This window comes from Prosopis cineraria, unplaced genomic scaffold (genome assembly GCF_029017545.1).
Source record: "Prosopis cineraria cultivar Desert tree isolate PC_DT_omini unplaced genomic scaffold, ASM2901754v1 PC8, whole genome shotgun sequence".
Lineage (NCBI taxonomy): Eukaryota > Viridiplantae > Streptophyta > Magnoliopsida > Fabales > Fabaceae > Prosopis > Prosopis cineraria.
The window spans coordinates 16,899,892-16,920,220 of record NW_026555339.1 but is presented as its reverse complement, the minus strand read 5'-3'; the positions used below and the strand labels follow the sequence as shown (position 1 = coordinate 16,920,220).

The window sequence follows — 20,329 nt, the reverse complement described above, 5'->3', positions numbered from 1 at the left end:
AAATTAAATATTATATTTATTCTGAATTAACGTGAGGCCTGTTCTTATCTCAATCGTGCAGTGTGAACTGCATCATGAGCCATGAGCCAAAGAAGCATTTTCATTTTCTCAGGGATTTGTAGGCGCCAGATGAATTTCAAGTTGAAAGTTCTTGCACTAGAGAAACCTTCATTTAAAAAAGAGTAGGCAAAACGAATAGAGAATTTACTAGGAGTGTTCATGCTTGTTCCTGTCCTTGTCAAGATAGGATTTTGTGAGAGGGACAAAAATATGTTCTGGATAGGGCATAGGATCACCATTAGGACATCTCCCATTTTAAAACTTTACTATCATTCTCCACATATGTAATATATATTAATAAGTTTTATCATACTTACTATAGAGGAAAGTGTGACTTAGTTCATTTTTGTCTTTATTATTTTAATCAATTTCATTCCATTCTATAAGCAAACATAACTAAATTGAATTTATATACTCATGTTTTGATTTTGAACTTAGTAAGTTATATAATTTAAAAAATAGTATTATCCAATTCGTTTTCATGTTTTGTCTGCTTTATCAAGATGTCCGGGTCCTATCTAGGTCCCATCTTGTCTCAATCCTGAATAAGATTGGACAAGACACGAGACAAAACTTAAGTCCAACTCATGTTTCACTTTGCAACACCATATGCATGCATGTGACTTTGAATTTCCTTAAAAACCGTGAGAGGAGTAAATAGATCGAATTGTCCATGAAAATTTCTTGAGAGGAGGGTCCATGATATAGAAGAATGTGTTCTAAGTTAAACAATTAAAATAGAAGGGGAAGGTTCTAGTTGAAGTTATGAGTATAATTACAAGTCTAGAGCTCTGCTGGTTGAAGGTATTGAAGCAAATTGAAATTTAATCTGATGGATATCCTTTCCATGATATCATTTCTCATGCTATTAGTATTTTAAATAGGAATTGGTTTGTTACTATTAATTTCATTTATAGGGATGTTGTTAGCTTTGCTCATAGACTAGCTAGGTCAGCTCATTTTACAGAGTGCTCTTTTTGTATCTTTGATCATCTACCACCTTGGTTAGCTGAATGGGATTGATGATGATTGATTTCTTGTCTCTCTTTTTGTAGTTTTATTTGTACTGGTTGGTTTTATTTCTCTTGGAATGCATTTCAGTTTTATCCACAAAAAAAAAAAAATAGAAGGGGAAGGGAGTTGCTGGGATGCCCCGTTAAAAAGATTTAAAATATCATATAAGTGTGAGGTCTGAATAATTCGACAAAAGTTCCAACTCTCAAGATTTTATTAACATGTTTAGTCTTTCCTTGTTCTTTGGTGCCAACATTTTTATATTAAAATGTCATATAAAGACATTTTACCAAAAAAATATTATATAGAGTAAGACATAGCTGGATGGCAACTGACTTCGACGACTTGGGACCGAATCTTACGCCTTCAGAGAAAGAAAGAAACAGACACCACTCATAGATTTTGCATAAACAAGAGACTGAAGACTGAACAGCAGGCCGGCTCTCAACATTATTTTTTCATCCTTCTGGTTCCTATTTTCTCCTTAGCTCTCTCTCTCTCTCTCTCTTTGTATTTTTTTAGATCTATTCATTGAACTCATTATTTTTATGTCTAGATCTGTCAAATCATCTATTCGCACCTCGTTGAAGTTTCTCTTATTTAGTTTTCTAATTCGTAGGTCAAATTTGATTCCATTCTGTTTTGCCTTCGGAACTGTGCGAGGATGTATCTGGCTAGAATTGTTTTTTGAGGTTTATTTTTGTTTACGAAATTAAATTTAAAAGTTAAAACACACATATTGACAATTTAAGTTTTATATGATTAGTTTTGTTGTAAATTTCATTTTTGCATATTAATAAAAATAATTAAATGAAAATTGAGTTCATTAAAAATAAATCAATTACTAATTAAAGTTTAGATTTTCAATATATTTTTATACGTGTTGGTCAAAAAATTATATTTTTTATACGTCATTGAATATATATAATTTGAATAAAGAAAGATTCGGGTGAATCTACTTCACATCGTAATAGTACAAAAATAAATCAATGTCTTTTAGATAACAAAACTCTAAAAAAATATTAAGTCTAACATAGGTAAATTAAACATAACTTATTTTTTTAATAAGCATAATCAGTTAATATTATATATACATTAATGAAAAAATAAATTTATATTCATGCAATAGCTCAATTTTATAATTATATCTTCTGATCTTCATAAGAATGTTCTTATACAATGTAGCCAAAAAAGAAAAAAGTCAACAAATATAACTACAAGTATTATCATTTTTACCGATTAACTGTTAATATTACTTTTAACTAAAAACAAACAACAAGCCTTTATCCCACTAGGTGGGGTCGGCTACATGGATTGTAAGACGACATTGTGCTCTATCATTTATCAAGCTTTTAGGAATATTATTAATTAATAGATCGCGTTCAATAACTTTCAAGAGTATTCTCTTAGGCCTTCCTCTACCTCTCTTAATCGGACTTAAAGTTATATGTTTCACTCTTCTCACTGGTGCCTCCCTTGGTCTTCTTTGTATATGCCCAAACCATCTCAACCATTTTTCTACCATTTTTTCCTCAATAGGTGCCACTCTCACTTTTTCGCGTACGTGCTCATTTCGAATTTTATCTTTACGTGTATGTCTGCATATTCATCATAACATTTTCATCTCTGCTACTCCAACTTTATGCTCTTGCTGTACTGTTAGAGCCCAACATTCACTACTATATAACATTGCTGGTCTGATAGCAGTACGATAAAACTTTCCTTTAAGTTTATTAAGCACCTTACGGTCGCAAATAACTCCTTTAGCTTTTCTCCAATTAAACCACCCAGCTTGAATTCTATGTGAAATATCTCTACTGATTTCGCCATCATTTTGAATAATGGCTCCCAAATATCTAAACTTTTCCACTTGAGGTATAATTTGATCTCCTAATTTCACTTCCAAATTATTGTCGAATAGAACCAAATTTACAATATAAATATTTCGTCTTACTTCTACTCAGACGAAAACCTTTCGACTCCAATGTCCTCCTCCATAACTCAAGTTTGCAATTAACATCTTCTCTTATCTCTGCTATAAGAACTATATCATCCGCGAAGAGCATACATTTTGAAATTTCCCCTTGAATATGTTCCGTCAAAACATTTAAGATCAAGTTGAACAAAAAAGGACTCAGTGATGATCCCTGATGTAGTCCAATCTTTATAGGAAAATCCTTTGTTTGACCACTAGGCGTTCTTATACTAGTTTTTACCCCCTCATACATATCTTGTATGATTTTAATATGACCAATCCGTGCTCCCTTTTTTTTCTAACGCTTTTCAAAGCACTTTTCTTGGTATACAGTCATAAGCTTTTTCCAAATCAATAAAAACCATGTGTAGATCTTTATCTTTACAATGATACTTTTCCATTAATCCCCTTAGTAGATAAATCGCCTCTGTAGTTGATCTACCTGACATAAAACCAAACTAATTCTCAGAAATACTTGTCTCCAATCTCAACCTGTGCTCAATTACTTTCTCCCACAATTTCATTGTGTGGCTCATGAGCTTAATCCCTCTATAGTTAGTACAATTCTGAATATCTCCTTTATTTTTATAAATAGGAATTAATGTACTTCTTCTCCATTCATCAAGCATTTTCTTGGACTGTAAAATCACATTAAATAACTTAGTTAACTATCTCACCCCTTCTTCACCTAAACATTTCCACGCTTCGATAGATATACAATCAGGTTTGTTGGCTCTACCATTTGCCATTTTCTTAAGAGCTTCTTTTACCTTTTTATCACGTATTATTCGATAGAATGACAAATTTTGTTCTCCTTCACCAGTTACTAAATCCTCCAAGTTACTAGATGAACCCTCTCTATCATTGAAAAATTTAAAAAAGTAAGTCTCCCATCTATTTTTAATTTCATCATCTGTAACTAAAGTTCTTCCCTCTTCATCCTTAATACACCTTACCTGTTCTAGATCTCTTGATTTTCTTTCCCTACTCTTAGTAATCTTATAAATATTTCGCTCTCCTTCCTTCGTCTCAAGGCTCTTATAAAATTCTTTAAAAGCTTTAGAGCGAGCTTCACCCACAGCTCTCTTAGTTTCCTTCTTAGCCATACGATACCTCTCCCAATTTTCCTCATTGTTACACAAATGTATGGCTTTAAAACAGTTCTTCTTATACTTGATTTTATCCTGTACACTATTATTCCACCACCAAGACTCCTTATCTCTCGAACCAGAACCTTTTGATTCTCCCAAAACTACTTTTGCAACCTCCCGTATCTTTTTAGCCATATCGTCTCACATGATGTTAGCACTTCCCTGAGATTCCCAAATTCCTTTATCCAAAAGATTTCGCTTGAAAATATCTTGCTTCTCACCTTTTAATTGCCACCACCTAATCCTTGGTGCTATTACTTGTCGACGTTTTTGGATTTTACTCATAATACACACATCAAGGACTAGGACCTTATGTTGTGTCGTTACAGCATCTCCGGGGATCACCTTTCAATTTTTACAAAGTCTTCTATCTGTGTTCCTAAGCAGAAGAAAATTAATCTGTGACCTTGAGGCTTCACTTTTGTAAGTGATGAGATGCTGATCTCTCTTCTTGAAATAAGTGTTGGCAATCTTAAAATCATATGCCAATGAGAAATCAAGAAGAGTTTGTCCTTCATTGTTTAGCTCTCCAAAACCAAAACTACCATGCACCCTCGCATACTGACCAGCTTTCCTCCTGACATGCCCATTAAAATCTCCTCCAATAAAAATCTTTTCACTCTGTGGTATGTGTCGAATCAACCCCTCCAGATCCTTCCAAAATAATTCCTTAAGACTAGCTTCTGTCCCGACTTGCGGCGCATAAGCGCTAACAATATTAACAGTCTCACATCCAATTATCATTTTTAAGGAAATAATTCTGTCTCCAATTCTGCTAACTTCTACAACATTCTTCTTCCACTTCTTATCTATAATGATGCCTACTCTATTTGGTGCACTTACTTTTCCTGTATACCAAAGTTTGAAATCTTGAATATCCTTAGCTTCTTCTCCATGCCATTTTGTTTCTTGCAGGCAAAGGATATTGATTTTCCTTTGAATCATAACCCCTACAACCTCTACAGATTTACAATTCAATGTTCCAACATTCCAAGTACCAAATCTAATTTTGCTCTCATGGACTAACTTCTTTAGCCGCGTGCATCCAGAATGACGCGGTAGCCCTTGCTCATTTAACACTACATCCGAGCACCGATGCAACGGCTCTAACTCACTTATCACTGTACTCGAGCCATGTAGCGCGTTACTTACGGGCAACGACTTAGCATTAACATTATAACGTCTATTGTCCATGTTCATGATAGATTCAACAAAGTTTTACATTGGCTGTTGATGGCCTAACACAACCCTCCTCCTTTTAACTAAAAAGACAAATATTTCTTTTTTGTTTTTGCAATAACTTGATAAAATATATGTAATTTATAACTTTTTTTCTTTGTTAGCACACACGCGCACATATGATAGTGTAAACGAAAATGATGTGCACATCCAAACACCACCCCTTGCAAAACGCGGAAAATTGGAATGAATGATTCAAGGTACTGGTAGGCAACATAATTTATTTAATTTTTAAAATTTTTATTTGTTTATGGATATCTCATGCTTCTTTTATTATATAGTATCAGCAACATTAACATCATTATATTCGCAGTCCAATTACATCTTACATTATATATATATATATATATATATATTTTAAAAAACATCTTACAGAAAAAAAAATGGTTGAAGGCATAAGATCCAAGCCCAAGGACATTTGTTACGCAGTTCGAAAAATTGTATTATTAAATATTAATCTATACAATTTCACATAATTTTGATTCGATCTTTATAATTTAAAATTCATATAATTTTATATTCAATCTTTGTTATTATGTTTTGTCAATGTATTGCTACATGCGTGAAAAATATTTATGTATACTTATAAAAACCAACAAATCCTCATGAAACTTTATCAACAGGTACCTATTTAAAAAAAATTGTAAATGGTGAATGTACAAACTTAAAACTTTTAAACCCATTCATTTGATTTGTCACGTATATAAGCTAGCCATAATTATGTTGCTGTGATAATATTCGTAGCTTGGAAATTACTCCCACCATTTAAAAATGTAATGCATTTTTTAAGGAGTTAGATGTTTAAAAATGTAAAGCATTTTTAGTCTTTTGAGGTGTAACCATTGTCTTTTTTTTAAAAGTACCTCTATTGATAATGACTTTATATTTATTATAAGGTGTTTAATAGGAGTAAAGATGTAAAGATAGGGTTAGTTTGAAAGTAAATAACTACTTTATTGGAGGGTAAGATTTAGTTAAAAATGCCTTATATTTTTTAACAGAAGGAGTATTTATACTTTTCTTTAAGTCATAAGTATGCCCCATTCTGCTGGCGGAGGCTCTTAATTCCCGAACGTTTATCAGACTTTTTCCCAAGAGAGGATGTGAAGTTTCTAGGTGTCATAACAAGAAGGCACTACTATACTTATCATTTAAGACTTTTTTGGACAGGAGCTTCGTCCCTAAAAGTTTATTTTATTCTTAAATTTAAGAGGTGTCATAATATTTTGAATAATTAGACAATTTTATTCTTATCTTGAAAAAAAGGGCAGACATATTAATTATGTGCTTTACCCACCACTATCATGATATTAATTAGCATTATTGGGGTCAAAATTAGAAAATTATTGTAATTTAATGTGATTTCAACTAAAGAAAAAACCTTTTATTGAAATGGAGGATTCAATTGAAAATACTTATATATAGAAATAGAAATAGAAATGTAGTAGCTAGGCATGGCAGTAACCATATACATGCACGTGACCTTGAATTTCCTTAAAACCTTAAACTAAACAATAAAAATATAAATGGAGTTGCTGGGATGCCCCGTTAAAAAAGATTTAAAATAACGTATTAGTGTGAGGTCTGAATAATTGGACAAAAAAGTTCCCGAGTCTCGAGATTTTAATAAAATATTTAATCTTTCTTTGTTCTTCGGTGCCAACATTTTGATAATAAAATGTCACATAAAGACATTTACCAACAAAATATTATATAGAGTAAGACACAGCTGGATGGCAATTCAGATTGGACTGACTTCGACGACTTGGACTGAATCTTACGCCTTGGATTTTTATATAGAAACACACGCACACCAGCTCATAGATTTTACATATACCAGAGATTGAAGACTAAACACAAGACTTGTCCTCAACATTATTTGTTTCATCCTTCAGGTTCCTATTTCCTACTTTGCACTCTATTTTTGTAGATCTATTCCATGAAATCATTATTTTCAAGAGAATTATTTGCAGACAAAGACAAATAATAAGTCACCATTTGAGGGGAAAAAACAAGCCTCTGTTACCATTTTAATAACAAATAATTTTGTATTAATCTTTATTTGTGAATAATTCTTTTGATAGGTCTTTGGACGTGATTCTTCTAAAACGCAATAATTAAATAATGGTGCTAGAAATTACAAATACAAGCTGTATAAATGTTAAATTGTACGTTCTTTGAATTTTTAATTGGAATTTACTTGGATAAAAAATCATTTTCTTTTTAAAGTCTCGCATAATGAGTCAAAGTACCGTGGTTAATTTGTTGTTATTTTTTATAAATTTCTTTTCAATAATTGTAGTTAATTAGAGTACTTCAACCAATTGCAAATTAAACAAATCCTAATAAATGTATAATGAGCAAATGGTTTCAGGTATGCATGTCAGCATTATCTTTTTTTTTTTCCTCTTTTTCTTTTATGGAAATCTAATGCTATTTTTGTTACATATATAATATCAGTAATATTGAGATTATTCGCATACAATACGACCAATGGCAGTCATTGGTTAAAAAATTATTGTATTATTAATCTCTACAATGTCACACAATTTTGATTTCATCTTTATAATATAAAATCTAAATAATTTTTAATTCAATCTTTATTATTATATTTTATCAATATATTGTTACATATTTGAAAATATTTAGCTATACATATAAAACTCAATACTTATAAAACTTCATCAACATGGACCTTTTTTAAAAATGTGTAAATGATGAATGTACAAATATTAATGTTAAGAAAACTAGACCGGTTATTAAATCGACAGAGGTACTCATTCAAGGTTCAATGGTCAAACCGTGATTTGAACCATAAGTCAAGTAATTATAAATAAATTTATCTATTTTAAATTTTAAACAATATATGTTTATAATAAAAAGAAATAATTATATATTATAAAAAAATGAATTTTTAAATTTCAAACAAGATCATAAAAGATAAAAAAGGAAGTATACATTAATATTCCATCATTTAAATCCAATAAACAAATATTTATTTCATAGTTTATAATTTATAACTTTAAAATGTGTGCATATATACATATTCTATACATATTTCTTGCATATTTGTTCTTTTTTTCATTTATCAATGTTTATTATGTACAAATATGCACACATTTTAGTTTATAAATATGAATAAACTTTTTTTATAAAAAATCAGGACCAATTCAACTAGAATTTTCACTAATTTTAATCAATTCAAGACTGGTTCTGCTGATTCTTGATTGGTTTTCATATTGACCAATTCTCTATTGTGACTAGACGGCCTTAGGATTGATTTCCAGTTTAACTGGTTGAACTTGTCGGTCTCGTTTGATTTTAATAACACTGACAAATAAAAACTTTTAAACTCATTTGTTTGATTTATTTGATATGTAAGCTACAAGAAAACTTTTATTTTTGTTTATCGTGTACTGTTTAACTGAATATTCACTTATCATAATTGCTCACTTTGAAGTTCTTTTTCTTGTAGGTTTTTTTCTTTGTGAGGATTCTTTGTGATTGAATGGTTCGTGAAGTTTTTTCCTGTGAATTTTAAGCTTTACTTTTAAAGTTGAGTGTGAATTTTAACTAAACAACAAGAGATGTTGCCTATTAATCATTTGGTTTAACTATATCTTTCTATACTGAACTTGGCTTTGAGGATTAACTTCTCATTACCCTCAGTGTGATTTAGTGTGGGACTTCTTCAAGCATATGGTGTGACTTGATGTTTTTTAAATTATGCTTGCAAACTCGAGATTATTACAGAAATGGGTTGTATGACTTACAAGATCGCACATATTGGAGCATTTTTTCCTTAAAAAAAAAAGTTGTTGTACGTATGAGCAGAACAGGGACCGTTTTAAAATATAAAGGTTCCCTTGAATAAAAAGAAATATATATATATATATATATAAAGGTTTCCGTAACACATTTGAGAACTTTTAAGACGCATACATTCGTATTTTTTCTTCTTGTCATGGGTAATGAAAAGCAACATCACATGGATCTGTGTTTCATTCTGCAAAAAGGCGCACTGATGTCCATAACACGGTTTGAGGGATGAACGCGTAAAGACTTGAGAGAAGAGTTGGGTTATCAATTGAGCTCGTTGTTGAGACTTCGGAGCATTATCATACTTTTTCTTCTTCTGTAGCCATTCCTATTTTTTATTAAAAACAATTTTGTTTGGAATAATGTCAGGCATTAAATATGGAAATTTATCCATTCAGTAGACACAAAAATTCCATTTGGCTCACTCCCTCCATTTTGCTTGACATGCCAAGTCAAAATGTTAATTTCTAACAACATTTTAAAAAATCGGGCTGATTATTTAACTGATAGAGGTATTGGAATTAAGGTTAATAATAAAAATATAATTGACTCGTGATAAATTAATTATAAATAAAGTATTTTGTTAAATTGGATAAGATATTAGCTTAATAGTTTATCAGTTTAACCATATGAATTGATTTGAAGTTCTATACTATAATTTCCATTCAAATTTAGGACCATTTTCCGAGAAACTTCTCATAGTTAATTTCTTTGACATTTCATAGAATTTCTTAATAGTTTTCTAGCAAATTTAAGGCCACATATAATGAGAAAAGTAGTAGGCTTTTTATTATTATTATTATTATTATTATTATTATTATTATTATTATTATTATTATTATTTAAATCTAAAAGACTCTTGATGATTTCATTCCTATTTCCTAGTCTTCCCTCTCGTTTTCTCATACACACACACAGTTTTTTTAAAAAAAATAGTACATTAAATTTTTCTTACTATACATATTATTTTGTTTAAATTTATCCATTAATATATATATATGTATATTCTTATTGTATTTAATTATTTTTAATAAAAAATAAATGAGTAAAATTATTGACTTAGAATTGAGGGATTTTAAACTTATTTTTTTATAATAATTTTTTAATTTTTTAAAAAACGGTACACTCTGATAATATAAAAGGACCACTTTCATAATTATATTATATAAATAAATACTTAAAAAGTAAATAAAAAAGTAAATAAAAAATACAAAAGTAATGAAAAGCATCATCACATGGTTCTGTCCTTTCATTCCGCAAAAAGGAACACTGTTGTCCGCAACACGGTTTGACTCATGATGCGTGAAGACTTGAGGGAAGACTTGGGCTTCCAGTTGAGCTCGTGGCTGCTTGTTGAGACCTGAGAGCATTATAATACTTTCATCTTAAGTCAATACACACAAGAGTTCCATTTGGCTTACTTTCTCCTTTTTGCTTCTCATTCTTCTTCCATTTTTCTTTCTCCGAAATTTGAAGCAGCCTGCTCAACTTCATCTTATAGCACTTCGAAATCCAACAAATCTTTCCACATTACTTCATCCGTCAGGTTTCTACTTTCTTCCTTGCTCCGTTTTAGGTTTCTTCTGTGAATTGAATGGTTTAGATCTGTGAGATTTTGCAAAGAATATATATACACAGATTCTGCTTCCATTTAATTGAAGTTTTCTTCCTTCTGTATATGTTTATTTTCTCTCTTTTATGCCTGGATGCTGATGGATGTATTTGAAATTTGCATGGTTGAGCTTTCGAATTGTTGCTATGGCACTTGAAGCTCATGGGGTTGACTACCCTTCAAGCTCTTTTGGTTCGGCTAGGAGATGGAAGTATCATGTGTTCTTGAGTTTTCGAGGAGAAGACACTCGTAGAAGCTTTACAGATCACTTGTTTTGTGCTTTACAACGCACGGGAATTAAAGCTTTCAGGGATGACGAAGAACTTGAGAGGGGAGAAGTTATTAAACCAAGTCTGCTCCAAGCAATTGAAGAATCTCTTTCTGCAATTGTTGTTATATCTCCAAATTATGCTTCTTCAACCTGGTGCTTAGAAGAGCTCTCAAAGATTCTTCATTTTAAGAAAGAGTCAGGTCTTCACGTATTTACAATCTTTTATGGTGTGGATCCGTCTGATGTTCGACACCAGAGAGGAAGTTTTGCAGAAGCATTTAAAAAGCATGAAGACAAACTTCCACAAGACAAGACGAAGGTGCAAGATTGGAGGGATGCTTTGGAAGAAGTTGCTAACTTGTCTGGCTGGCATTCTGACTATCGGTAATTTCTTAAACTTCCAATAATTATCATGAATAATTTTTAAAATAATACTAAGGGTGTGGATATGAAGAAGATTTCCTTTCATTTTAATTTGTGCACTGCATATTTGTGTAATTATAAAAAAAATGAATATTAAGGGTGTGGATATTAATTATTTTAAAATATTTAAAAATTGATGTTAGGTATATTATAATATGATTATATATATAGGAACAACATATTTTTGATTCTAGAGTTTCGGCCTTTCATTAAGATCCTAAAGTTTTTTTCATTAATTAAGGAATAAGTCTTAGAGTTAACTTTGAACAATGTCTCCGGAGATCACATGTCCTTACGTACCAAGGATGTTTGATGACAATAGAGATTTTGACCAAAATTGACTATAATTTTATACTGATTTCTTAAATAATTTTAAAAAAAGACCCATGGTAACCTTGACCTGTATTGACCAAAACTCTAGAGGAAAAAAACGTTTTCCCTTATATAAAATTCAAATACAAAATCTATGAAAAGTCAGATCATCTATGAATCATGATTAAATTGACTCACCTTAAACAAATCACTGTTCACGATCTAGTTTGTTTAAAAAAAAAAACATATGGGGAGGCAATTTAGTAACAATCATGAAAAACAATTAGGAACCCAAGTTTGAGTGTAGATTTCATAATTGATCGGTCCTATCATAAAACAAATGAGAGGAAAAATAATTATAATTTTAAAACTAAGGCTGCAAGAATATAATTCATTATTCTTTCTATTACAAAACCAGCTATTTAATTTGCATTACAATAATTTTAAACAGCATGATAAATGTAGGTCAAGGTTAACTTATGTTACGTAGTTGAACTAAAAATGTTACCCATGTGACCGTGTTTTCCTTATATCACATTAACTATTTTAATTTATATAAATTAAAATTCAGTTGACTTAATGTTAAAGATATTACTTTATATTCCTTTGCAGGCACGAAACAAAACTCATTGAAGCTGTTATTGAAAAAGTGTGGTCAAAAATATATGATGAACTTACATTTGACTCTGAGAGATTAGTTGGAATTGAATCAAAACTTGCAGATTTAAATTCACTTATAGAAAATGGATTGGATGATGTTCGATTTATAGGAATATGGGGCATAGGGGGTTTAGGTAAAACTACTATTGCAAGAGCTTTCTATGAGAGAATGTATAAAGATTTTGAAGTTCATTGCTTTCTTCTTAATGTTAGAGAGGTAGATGAAAAAGAAGGTTTGATTGCCTTGCAAAAAAAAGTTCTTTCTTCTTTGGATAAAGAAGCATGGATGTGGATGACTATCATGAAGGAAGGAAGTCGATAAAAAGCATGTTAAGCAATAGGAAAATTCTTCTTGTCCTTGATGATGTGAGTGATCTAAGCCAACTTGAGAATTTGGCTAGAAATCAAGAATGGTTTGGCAAAGGGAGCTTAATAATAATAACAACCAGAGACAAGCATTTGTTATTATCACATGGTGTATCTACTTGGTATGACATCAAATTCTTGAGTGATGATGAATCCCTTGAGCTTTTCCACCAAAATGCTTTTAAAGGAAGTAAGCCAAGTGTAGATTTTTTGGACCTTTCTAGAACTGTGATTCACTATGCTAGCGGCCTTCCTTTGGCGCTCAAAGTGTTGGGTTCATTTCTTTGCGGAAGAAATATATTAGAATGGAGAGATGCAATCGCTAGATTTAAGAAAGTTCCTCCTAATAATGGCATCTTGAAGATACTTAAAGTTAGTTTCGATGGATTAGAAGAGGATGAGAAGACTATATTTTTAGATATTGCTTGCTTCTTTAAAGGGATGAAAAAAGATTATGTCATGCAAATCTTACAAAAATTGGATCTACATCCAATAATTGGAATAAAAGTTTTGGTTGATAAATCTTTGGTGATTATTAGTTCTGATACTGTATGGGTTCATGACATGCTTGAGGAAATGGCTAAGAATATTGTTGTTCAACAATCATCCCATGATGCTGGCAAACGTAGTAGGATATGGTCCTTGGAGGATGCTAATCATGTTCTAGAAAGCAATATGGTAATACTTATTTTTTGGGCCTTGTTACCATATAATATAATGCTCATAATTTTTTATGATTATGCACTTTTTATTTAGTAAATTCTTCTGTGCGTTATTTATATCGTTAACTTGATTTTTTTCTTTTTTGTTTTATTTAGGGGACAGAAGCAATTCGAGGCATCGTGTTAAGATTAGACAAACCATATGTCTCCAATTGGGATCCTAAAGCCTTCATAAAGATGAGTAATCTTAAATTACTTATCATAAAAAGTGGTTGGCAATGGCATGCTGATTGTTTTTGTTATTTGAATCTTCCTTGTGGGCTTAAATTCTTTCCAAGTACATTAAAAGTGTTAGAATGGAAGGGATGCTGTTTAGATACTTTGCCAAGTCCGGCTCGAAAACAACCACAGGTAATTAATTATGGCTTTTCTATTAAAGATAGTTATATATAATTTTGAAACAATTGATACTTGTTTAAGAATTTTTTTAAAATTTGTATCTTTTATTTTTTCAGGTTTTAGGAAAGCTTAAGCACCTTGATTTAAGCCATTCAAGATATCTAATCAAAACACCAAATTTTGATGAAGTCCCTGATCTTGAAATACTCATTCTTGAAGGTTGTGTAAACGTTGTTGAAGTACATTCATCTCTTGGATGCCATAAGAATCTTGCCACAGTCAATTTGAAGGGTTGTAGGAGTATTAAAACTCTACCAAGAAAGTTTGAGATGAAACGCCTAGAGACTCTTACACTTTCAGGCTGTTCAAAAATCAAACGACTTCCTGAATTTGGCGAAAGTATGGAGCGTCTATCCCAACTTGATGTGGAGGATACTGGTATCACAAAACTACCTCAATCACTTGTCAATTTGACCACTCTTGCTGTTTTAAATCTTAGGAATTGCAAAAGTCTGGCATGCCTTCCCAATGTCATTCAATATATGAAGTCTATTAGAATTCTTAATTTTTCTGGTTGCTCAAAACTTTCAAGTCTTCCAGAGGTTTCGAATGAAATGAGGCTTTAGAAGAGCTTGATGCTAGTGGAACTGCTATAAAGGAAGTGGCTTCATCAATTTGTCAATTGAAAAATTTGAAATCACTATCTTTTAGTAGATGTACTGGACAAGCACAATCATCCTCACAAAATTTCTCTTCCATTTTCAGTAGGTTCTCTAGGATTACAAGGCCTTCAATATCCATTGGGTTATTGCTGCCCCCTTCTTTATCAAATTTATCATCATTAAGATTCTTACATTTAAGTCACTGCAATATCTATGATGAGTCCCTTCCTAATGATTTTAATGCATTATCATCATTGCGGGGGCTTGATCTGCGTGGAAACAATTTTGTTAACCTACCTAGTGGCTTTACCTCTAACCTTTTAAAGCTCCAATGGGTTAGGTTTAGTCATTGTCCAAGGCTTCAATCATTACCACGACTTCCGCCAATATATGGTCTGCAGATGCAGTTGATTGTCCTTCAATGACACCTAAACTTGGTCCACAACAGCTGTTGGAATGGCTCGAACAATTTGAATATGAGGTTGGTTTGATTTTCTCATTAGGATGTTTCTTACACATTATAATCATTATACTTCTCTAAAATATATACAAAAATATAGCTTCAAATAGCACGAATGTAAAGAGCATTACATTTTGGATAATCTTAAAAGTTTTATTATATGGTTGTTTCTTGAATATTATAATCATCACACTTCTTTAACATGCTAATAATATTTGTTCCAGGATGGCTTTAAGTCAGAATGGTGGTTCTTTGTATTAAATATTCCAGGAAGTGAAGTGCCATCATGGTTTTTATAATCAAAATTACTTCTATGATGAGGCTTGGTGTTGTAAACCAAATGTGTCAATTATAGCGGATATAGATGATCAATGCCTTTCAAGTGAATGGTGTGGAATAGCTGTATGCTTAGCCGTAGAAGGTTGTTTTGCGTCTAATTTTTGTTGAAATTGATCGTCAAGCGATTGTGAGGTGGGAATGTAGAAATATTCCAGGCATGTGGAGCATCACTTTGACTGAGCGTTGGTATAGCCAATGCATTTTATTATTTATTCCATGCTTTTATAAGGGAAATCTTCAATTTTCTTTTTGGGTTGGCAATTCGTACGCATATAGTAAGGTCGAAATAAGGATAAGGAATTGTGGGTGGCGTGTGGTGTGTAAAGAAGATGTTGAAGCATGGCAAAGAACAAGGGTTGAAGGATGCAGTTGCAACAATGATTTAGACGACTGCCACGCTCTTAATGATGATGTGGTGGACATCTAAACTCCTCTTGCTAAATGCCAAAAATTGGAATAAATGATAGGTACACACGTCAGCATTATCTTTCGTTTTTTTTTTTTGGACATCTCATGCTATTTTTGATGCATATATAATATCAGTAACATTGACATAATTCGCATACAATACAACCAATGGCAGTCATTGGTTAAAAATTATTGTATTATTAATCTCTACAATGTCACACAATTTTGATTTCATCTTTGTGATATAAAATTTGAATAATTTTTAATTCAATCTTTATTATTATATTTTATCAATATATTGCTACATATTTGAAAATATTTAGCTATACATATGAAACTCAATACTTATAAAACTACATCAACATGGACCTATTTTAAAAATATATAAACGATGAATGTACAAATATGCTCATTCATGATTCATGGTCAAAACATGATTTGAATCATAAGTCAACTAGTCATGAATAAATTGATATATTTTAAATTTTAAACATATATGTTTATAATAAAAATAAATAATTATATATTATAATAAAAATGAATTTTTAAATTTCAAACAAGATCATATAAGATAAAAAAGGAAATATACATTAATATTCCATCATTTAAATCCAATATACATATACTTATTTCATAATTTATAATTTATAACTTTAAAATATATGCATTATACATATCCTGTACATTTTTCTTGCATACTTGTTCTTTTTCTTCATTTATCAATGTTTATTATGTATAAATATGCATAAATTTTAGTTTATAAATATGAATTAATTTTTTTAAAAAAATATCAGGACCAATTCAACTAGATTTTTCACTAATTTTGATCGATTCAAAACTGGTTCTGCTGATTCTTGATTGGTTTTCATATTGGCCAATTCTCTCTTGTGACTAGATTGGGCTTAGGATTGATTTTCAGTTCAACTGGTTGAACCTGTCAGTCTCCTTTGATTTTAATAACACTAACAAATATAAACTTTTAAACTCATGGTTTGAGTTATTTTATATGTAAGCTACAAGAAAACTTTTATTTTTGTTTATCATGTACTCTTTAGCTGAAGATTCACTTATCATAATTGTTCACTTTGAAGTTCTTTTTCTTGTAGTCTTTGCGAGGATTCTTGGTGATTGAATGGTTCTTGAAGTTGGTTCCTACGAGCTTGCTCTTGTAGTGTTTTTTAAGCTTTATTTTTAAAGTTGAGTGTGAATTTTAACCAGACGACAGGAGATGTTGACTGTTGATCATTTAGTTTAACTCCATCTTTCTATACTGAACTTGGTTTTGAGGATTAACTTCTCATTACCCTCAATGTGATTTAGTGTGGCACTTCTTAAAGCATATGGTGTGATTTGATGTTTTTTTTTTAAATTATGCTTGCAAACTCGAGATTATTACAGAAATGGGTTGTATGACTTACAAGATTGCACATATAGGAGCATTTCTTTAAAAAAAGTTCTTGTACATATGACCAAACAGGGACTGTTTTAAAATATAAAGGTTTCCATAACACATTTGAGAGCTTTTAAGATGCATACATTCCTATATACCTTTTCGTTTTTGTTTTCCTTTGTTTTTTTAATGCATGGGAACCTCTTTGACAAACACTCCATGAATAATTTTTTTAATTTTTTTTAAAAATTGTATTGTTGGAATCGATTTTGAAGAAAAACACTCCTAAAATAATTTTTATATTTTTACATTTTTAAGATATTTTAAGGCATTTGATAGATTAAAATGATATAAAATAATAACATCAATCTTTTTAATTTTTTAAGAAAATATGTATACAATGTACTTAGCTATATATATATATATATATATGATTTTTTAGTACAAAATGTTTTAAGCCTGAAGGAATTGATAAGCATTTAATATATAATACATATAATTTTTTAAAAAAAAAGATTTGGGTGTTTGAACCAAACTTGAACCAAATTGGCCTGAATGTAAATATGTGTGAATTTTCTCTAACCCTAATTCTAAAATTTTTTAGCTTATTTGGAATTATCCATTAGGTTTGGTTTAAATTATTGGCTTTATCTACAGGAATATAACTCACAAATTAAAGTAAGTCTCAAACTTAGCAGAATATATTACAGAGATGACACCAAGTTTGTGAGCATCATCAAATCCAACATGATCAGGAAGAATCTACAAATAGTGTATAGAAGCCATGAAGCTAAGGCATTATTATTCTATTCATCAAGCTCCAAAAGCAAGATTCACAATCATATATCCGTCCTCACCATGAATCTTAGTAGATGGAATTAGTTTAGTACCTTCAAGAAGAGATTGTAATCGATGCTATTTCACCATAAGTGTGACTTTCTACATCCAAAGAAGAAAGTTATTATCATCAAGAATGACATTGATCTTTTTATTTAAGAATTATTTAGGAGTCAAAGCAATAACTAGAGTGGAAACTTGAGCCATATCAAAGAATAAACAAACCACAGAGAAGAAGAAAAGAGAGAGAAAACAATCATCTAAAACTAAGAAAAAGGTCATTGTAGTCACCAGATTTATGGCTTTAGTACCATATAATGAACTAAGAAATGAAAGCAGAGAAGAATAAGAGTAGATGAATATTATAATCTGAATTAATTTCATAAGAAGAGTACATCTATGAAATTATAATCTAGTGACTCTATTTAAGCTACTTATAGTCACAATTGAAACCCACTTGATCAACTAACTCTAACCATCTAGAATTAGATTCAGCATTATCAAATTTACTGACTAATCAGTGCAAGGGTGATCTCAGTATGAAGGAATGCTTAATCAACATAAAATCTATTTGTAATAATTAGGTTGTTTTAGGCCACTGTGTTTCTACTTCGACACAAATTTCTCATATGTTGAATGGCCTTTGTTCTAAATATGAGCTAGTTGTTACTGTCATTAATGCTGCAAAAGGGCAATATGGTATAAGCACAGTCACTACTATGCTTATTGATGTTGAAGCACAACACAAGACTTATATTCAGCATACATCTTCACATGTGAATTTTGCTATTTATGTTCCTTGGGTTTCGTTGAATTTTGTTGTAATGAGACAAGAATTGAGAGAAAAATAGGTATTGTATTACTGTCGACTACTGTGTACAGGAATAAACATTTTCTTATATAGTTAGGGCACACAACCCTAGAGAATACATACAATGCCATGTGGCAAAAATAAAGAATAAGAGTAAAAAAAATAAATTAAGTAGTCTCTACAGGGCTTTGTGTTATTAGGCTTAAATAATAATCTATTGGGCTTCTGTTGGGTCTTAGATTTAACTTTCCCCCTCAAACGAGAGTTTGGTGAAAGCACTAAACCGAGTTTGTGTCTGAAAGCCCAAAACTTGGAGTAAGTAAATGCCTTAGTAAAAATGTCAGCAACTTGGTTAGAGGATGGGACATACTGGACAGACAGCTGTCGATTAATAACTTGATCTCAAACATAATGAATGTCCAGTTCAATATGTTTAGAGCGGGCATGTAAAATAGGATTAGAAGCAAGAGCAAAGGTACTGATGTTGTCACACCAGGTAATCCAGGGCTGTCTTAATTAGAGTCCTATTTTGCCTAAGAGCAATTGGAGCCATGCAAGTTCTGCAGAGAGATCAGAAAGAGCTCTATATTCGGATTCAGCACTTGATCTGGAGACTACTCGTTGCTTCTTTGCAGACTAAGAAATTAGAGAATCGCCTAAAAAAGCCCAATGTCCTCCGATAGATCTCCTGTCATCAGGGCAAATGGCCCAATCGGCGTCCAAGAAACCTTGCAGCTGAAGAAAATCGCAAGGCTTGATATGCAGAGCTAGTCCTATTTCCTCTAAGGTAACAAAAAACTCATTTAGAGCTTTCCAATGTACATCAGTAGGTGCATTTAGGAATTGACTCAACTTATTAACAACAAAAATGATGTCTGGTCTGGTTGTAACTAAATACTGAAGAGATCCAATCGCTTGCCTGTAGACAGTAGGATTCTTCATAGTAGTTCCATCTTCTTTTGAATAATAGCAATTGACCACCATTAGAGTAGGTGCAGTAGCACATTGATCCATACTAAACTTTCTCAACAAATTTTCAACATATTTTCTTGTTTAAGATAAAGACCTGTCCGATCTCTGTAAGCTTCAATTCCTAGGAAATAGTTGAGATGGCCCAAGTCTTTCAGGGCAAAAATAGAATTCAGATTTTTAATGAATAACTTTAGCATGTTAGGAGAATTCCCAGTAATTATAATGTCGTCTACATATATCAAAACAAACATTATGCTGTTGTTGTACCTGAAAAGGAACAGAGATGTGTCACACTTTAAATGCACGAAGTTCCAATTAAGGAGAATGGTTCTTAGTTTTTCAAACCAAGCCTTGGAGCTTGTTTTAGACCATAGATTTCTTTCTTCAATGAACACACATGATTTGGCAATTTAGAATCCTCAAAACCTTCAGGTTGTCTCATAAATACCTCTTCTTGTAGAGTTCCATTGAGGAAAGCATTGTTGAC

At 31.3% G+C, this 20,329-nt stretch overlaps 2 protein-coding genes across 2 annotated transcripts; both read left to right on the top strand.

Annotated features, from left to right (window-relative positions):
• The first annotated feature begins 10,890 nt into the window (after positions 1–10,890).
• On the top strand, positions 10,891–11,529 carry LOC129317998 (disease resistance protein RPV1-like). The gene has a single exon (XM_054962464.1). The coding sequence runs from the start codon at positions 10,975–10,977 to the stop codon at positions 11,527–11,529; it is 555 nt and encodes a 184-aa protein (XP_054818439.1). The 5' UTR covers positions 10,891–10,974.
• Positions 11,530–12,670: 1,141 nt separating this feature from the next.
• On the top strand, positions 12,671–17,171 carry LOC129317997 (disease resistance protein RUN1-like). The gene is made up of 6 exons (XM_054962463.1): positions 12,671–13,580; positions 13,721–13,975; positions 14,080–14,401; positions 14,966–15,106; positions 15,310–15,891; positions 16,939–17,171. The coding sequence occupies exons 1-4, from the start codon at positions 12,819–12,821 to the stop codon at positions 15,034–15,036; spliced, it is 1,410 nt and encodes a 469-aa protein (XP_054818438.1). The 5' UTR covers positions 12,671–12,818; the 3' UTR covers positions 15,037–15,106; positions 15,310–15,891; positions 16,939–17,171.
• Positions 17,172–20,329: the final 3,158 nt, after the last annotated feature.

What these genes read in the sequence shown, in the direction of transcription:
- LOC129317997 (XM_054962463.1), top strand. Translation starts at nt 12,819, where the DNA reads ATGGATGTGGATGACTATCATGAAGGAAGGAAGTCGATAAAAAGCATG. An exon ending in ATGTTCTAGAAAGCAATATG is followed by an intron (nt 13,581 to 13,720) that starts GTAATACTTATT and finishes TGTTTTATTTAG; the next exon opens with GGGACAGAAGCAATTCGAGG. An exon ending in CGGCTCGAAAACAACCACAG is followed by an intron (nt 13,976 to 14,079) that starts GTAATTAATTAT and finishes TTATTTTTTCAG; the next exon opens with GTTTTAGGAAAGCTTAAGCA.
- LOC129317998 (XM_054962464.1), top strand. Translation starts at nt 10,975, where the DNA reads ATGTATTTGAAATTTGCATGGTTGAGCTTTCGAATTGTTGCTATGGCA.